Source organism: Jaculus jaculus, chromosome 6 (assembly GCF_020740685.1).
Source record: "Jaculus jaculus isolate mJacJac1 chromosome 6, mJacJac1.mat.Y.cur, whole genome shotgun sequence".
Lineage (NCBI taxonomy): Eukaryota > Metazoa > Chordata > Mammalia > Rodentia > Dipodidae > Jaculus > Jaculus jaculus.
The window spans coordinates 67,694,123-67,698,750 of record NC_059107.1 but is presented as its reverse complement, the minus strand read 5'-3'; the positions used below and the strand labels follow the sequence as shown (position 1 = coordinate 67,698,750).

At 41.3% G+C, this 4,628-nt stretch overlaps 1 protein-coding gene across 1 annotated transcript; it reads right to left on the bottom strand.

Moving 5' to 3' along the window:
- Positions 1-1,700: 1,700 nt before the first annotated feature.
- LOC101611786 (V(D)J recombination-activating protein 2) lies at positions 1,701-3,284 on the bottom strand. The gene has a single exon (XM_004662211.1). The coding sequence runs from the start codon at positions 3,282-3,284 to the stop codon at positions 1,701-1,703; it is 1,584 nt and encodes a 527-aa protein (XP_004662268.1).
- Positions 3,285-4,628: the final 1,344 nt, after the last annotated feature.

Below are 4,628 nucleotides of genomic sequence, written 5' to 3'. Positions count from 1 at the left end.
GCTTTTAATTGTACACAATAGAGCTGGTCTGGTGGCTGCCTCCCTAAGACAGGGGTTTAGAGAGCAGTCTCAAGTCAGCTTCTCAGGCACTTTTTGTAGGGTGAAACCATAGAAATCACAGGGTAAGGGGTTTTCAGAGGCAAGCAAGCATGGTGACAGAAGCAGACCAGCAGTTACAGTTAAACTACTTCCTGGAATGTTATGAATGCACAATCCTGGGAACAGTAACCAGGGAACAATCTGTGGCCCCAGCTCAGACATAGAAACTTAAAGAAACAGAAACTTAACTTAGGCATTATATTAAAATGGCTCTTGCTGTTACAATGGAGTCAAGTTGCCTCTTCTTGAAGTACATGTCATAACTCACGAAATTGTACCAAGTCTAATGTAGATATCACTACTTGCGGTCTTAGGGATTGAACTTAGGGCACTAGGCTTGCCAAAACAAGTGCTCTACCATACAGTTATATCCACAGCTCTTTTTTTTTTTTTTTTTTGAGACAGGTTCTCATTATGTAGCTTATGCCAGGTATGCCTACTAGAACACAGTTAATAGAATATATGTAGTCCAGGCTAGCCTTAAACTTTATGCCCTCCCACTTGCAGCTCCCAAGGGCTGGAATTACAAGGATGTGCCACTATGCCCAGCTTGATGTCAGTCTTTTATTTTATGTTAATGGAGATAATATATGTGCATAAATTGTTTTATTCATGAGTATAATCCAAGGGCCTGCCTGAAAGTTTATAAAGGACACTAGTGTGGGATATGGCTGTTCCTGGTTTCAGTTTTTCACCAATTCCTGGTTTCAGTTTTTCACCAATTACTAAATGGTTATTTTGCCCAAAGTAATTTGATTCATTTGGCTTAATTTCTCTATTGTCTAAGTTTGTATTAGATATATACATTGTATTAGTCAGGGTTCTCTAGAGGAACAGAATGGCTAGAATGAATTATTTTAAAAAGGGAATTTATTGGATTATCTTATGGTAGTCCAATAGCAGTTACAGGCCTGAGAATCAAGGACTCCGGTAGCTGCTCAGTCCATGTGGCCAATGTCTCAGCAGCCCCATGCTGGCACTGAAGGCCCGAAGGTTCCTGAGGAGCCGCTGGGTTTTGATCCATGTGGGTCTTCAGTTGACGATGGTCTTCAGTCTTGCTGTTCTTCAGTCCATGCTGGCTCTGACAGCCAAGTGGAAGGAAGGAAGGATCTCTTTTCATCCACAGCCTCCTTACGTAAAATTCCCATGTGAGAGGAGCAGCCCACTCTGGGGGAATGGCTTACTCGGGGGAAGGACATCCTCCTTCAGTTAATCCTTCCTGGAAGCAACCTCAGAGACCCACCCAACAGGGATTTCTGTGGATTACAGTGATACATTGATAAGACCTTAACTATCACAAACATGTAGATTGTTACCAAAAAAGATGTAAGCAGTACAGGTATACTTTGCTAGTTATTGTTTTTTGAGTGAAAAATAGGTAAATAGAAATTCTCATTTATAATATCTTTGAGTAAAATATTTTGAAGTTGTTCATGCTCTAAAATAACTATACTTACCATTATACTAAAACACTATCACTTAATTCACATAGCTAACAGCAAACAGTAATTCTCAATAACATCCCAAATATAATTTATATTATTATTATTTTAAAGTCAGCTTAAAATTAATACACTTGAATTTAAATGTAATTTTAACAACTAATCAAACAACCTTCTAAGAAAGGATTTCTTGGCAGGAGAAAGGAGTTTCTTAGAGTCCTTTTTGTGAAGAGATTTCATTGAAGGCTTTTGTAAGGGCAGGATTCTTTTGGGAGTTTGCAATGCTATTGCCATTTCCACATGTTCATTACAGTAATACTTATTGCTTCCTTCTGACAAGTGGATGAGTGTGCGTTCTGCCAGATCCATGCACTGGGCATGGACCCAGTGCCCATCTCCATGAGAACAATAGATCATAGCAGGTTTGTTGAGCTCAGTTGAGTAGAATGGTACCCAAGTATTAATATCCACATCACAAGTAGGGCAGCATGTTATCCAGTAGCCTGTTCCAGACTCATCTTCCTCATCGTCTTCATTATAAGTGTCAAATTCATCATCACCATCAAAACTATTTGCTTCTGTACTGAACAAAAATTCTTCTGAATCTTCCAAAGGAGTGGAGTCTCCTGGATCTTCAGTGGATGTCTGTCTATTTGCAAATACTTTCTGATCTTCATTCATATCGTCTTCAGAAAATTTCAACATATAGAAATAGAATGGTTCTGAGCTAGCCTGTTTATTTTCTCCTGGTATACCAAGGAAAACAGTTCCATTTCCCATGCTACTTCCAAACCATATCTTGCTATGCTTAACATCTGGGGTCCAGTTTGGGGCCTCCATCTCACGAATTTCTATCTTGTTGTCCTCTAGAGAAGCAATGTTGCAGACCATTCTTTTTTGATTTTCAAGTTGATAGCCACCTACAATAACAAATTCATCATTGTTTGTCTGACTCAAGATTGCACTGGAAACAGAGATTCCTCCTGGTAAAATTGTGCAACTCACAGCTGGGCTACCCAGGGGAAGATCAACCCTTATTCTGTATAGATTAGCAGGGCGGATATTACTGGCAAGTGAGTGTCCTCCTAAAATGTATATGGTATCATTTCTGGCAATGGAGACATGAAAAGATAGCCCATCCTGAAGTTCTGGAAGTATGTATGATGTAGCACACACAAATTCAAAATCTACCAGGAAAACATGGGGCAAGCAGTCAATTACCCTATTCCATGTTTCTGTGGTTCTTTGTGTAGAAGGCATGTAGGACCGCCCTCCAAAGAGAACACCCATACTTTTCCCTCGACTATACACCACATCAATGGAATGACCATATCTACCTTCAGGAATATCTCCTACTAAGTCTTTCTCTGTACAGTGGAAAGTAACTTTTTTGTTGTTCTTGCAAACAATAGACATGATATAAATCTTATCTGAAAGCTCATTGTTTGGTGTTTTCCCTCCATGGATGATATATTGATGTTTTTCAGACTCTAGGTTGCTTTTGTATGAGCAAATGGCTGGGTAGCGAAGAGGAGGAAGGTAGCAGGAATCTTTAGAGAAAACTGCAGGTTTCAGTTTGAGATGATTTTGCTTTACATCAAAATGGAAAACTCCAGTGGGGCAGGATCTCTTGGGCCAGCCTTTCTGGCCAAAGAAGAAAATTTGCCCATCAAAATTCATTAGTGAGAAGCCTGGCTGAATTAAGGCTATGTTATTGCTGACTGTTACCATCTGTAGTGACATCTTTTGATTGCAGGTAACTCTTTTATCTGAAAGAATTCCAAAACAAAATGACTTAGAGTACCTCTTCAGACCTACTATAGAAACTATTCCTGGAAATACAGTCTTAGAATGTCTCTTGACCTAAATCATTATGTTTATTTGTTTTAATTTTTTAAATTTTTATTTCTTTATTTGACAGAGAGAAAGAGAGAGAGAGAGACAGAGAGAAAATGGATGCGCCAGGGCCTTCAGCCACTGCAAACGAACTCCAGACACATGTGCCACCCTGTACATCTGTTATATGTGGGTCTGGGAAATAGAACCTGGGTCCTTTGGCTTTGCAGGCAAACACATTAACCGCTAAACCATTCCTCCAGCCCCTAAATCACTATCTTTGGAATGCATCCTATGCAACAAGGCTTAAAATAAGAGTATTTTCACCAGTTAAAAAGGATCAAAGGCCAGGTGTGGTGGCACACGCCTTTAATCCCAGCACTGGGAGGCAGAAGTAGGAGGATCGCTGTGAGTTCGAGGCCACCCCCTGAGACTCCATAGTGAATTCCAGGCCAGCCTGGGCTAGAGTGAGACCCAACCTCCAAAAACCAAAAAAAAAAAAAAAAAAAAAAAAAAGGATCAAAGGAACAAAATTCAGGGAGTTAGGGAAGCAAAGAGCCACAGAACCTTCCTGTTTAATAGAATCCGAGCAGCTGGGATGTATTTTAGTGCTACCCCCTAGAGTTCCTTCGATTTCTAGGAATTGTAGTCTCATTTTTCTCAAAGACTCATCACACATGGGCAGAACGAACTACCTTTCCCAGAATAATTTTGTCTTTGCTGCTTAGGGAGAGAAAACTTGCATGAAATCTGACTGAATGAAGATGCCCTAAGTGGGGAGGGCTTAGATGGGCGCCATGGCATGAGGTAACTAGCGAACCCCGGGGCGGGGCGGGGGGGGGCACGAGGGGTGGGAGAGGGGGATTAACTGACAGCCAGCATCCAGGCACCAGAAGGCGGCAGCACCACGAGGGGTGTCAGGCTTAACCCGTGCTCAAAATTACAGGAACTTCTTGGGGGACCTTTAAACAGGTGACCATCAGGCTCATCTTTCCCTTCTGGCCTGAATGTAGTTTACCTAGAAAATGTAGTCTGAAGGGACACCACCAATGGGAGGTCTTTTAGCGACTCCTGCCTAGACGTCTGTCTGCTCCGGAGCTCCACTTAGCGGTGAGATAAGTTGTAACTATCCTCCAGAACCAAGACTCGGCTCTCTGAATACCTACCACGTATTCATTCAAGGGAGGACTTGCCTGATGATGAAAAACTCCTGCATTTAGTAAGGAAAATATAGTAATTGGGATTTCTTTG

Coding starts and splice junctions, on each gene's coding strand:
- LOC101611786 (XM_004662211.1), bottom strand. CDS start 3,284: ATGTCACTACAGATGGTAACAGTCAGCAATAACATAGCCTTAATTCAG.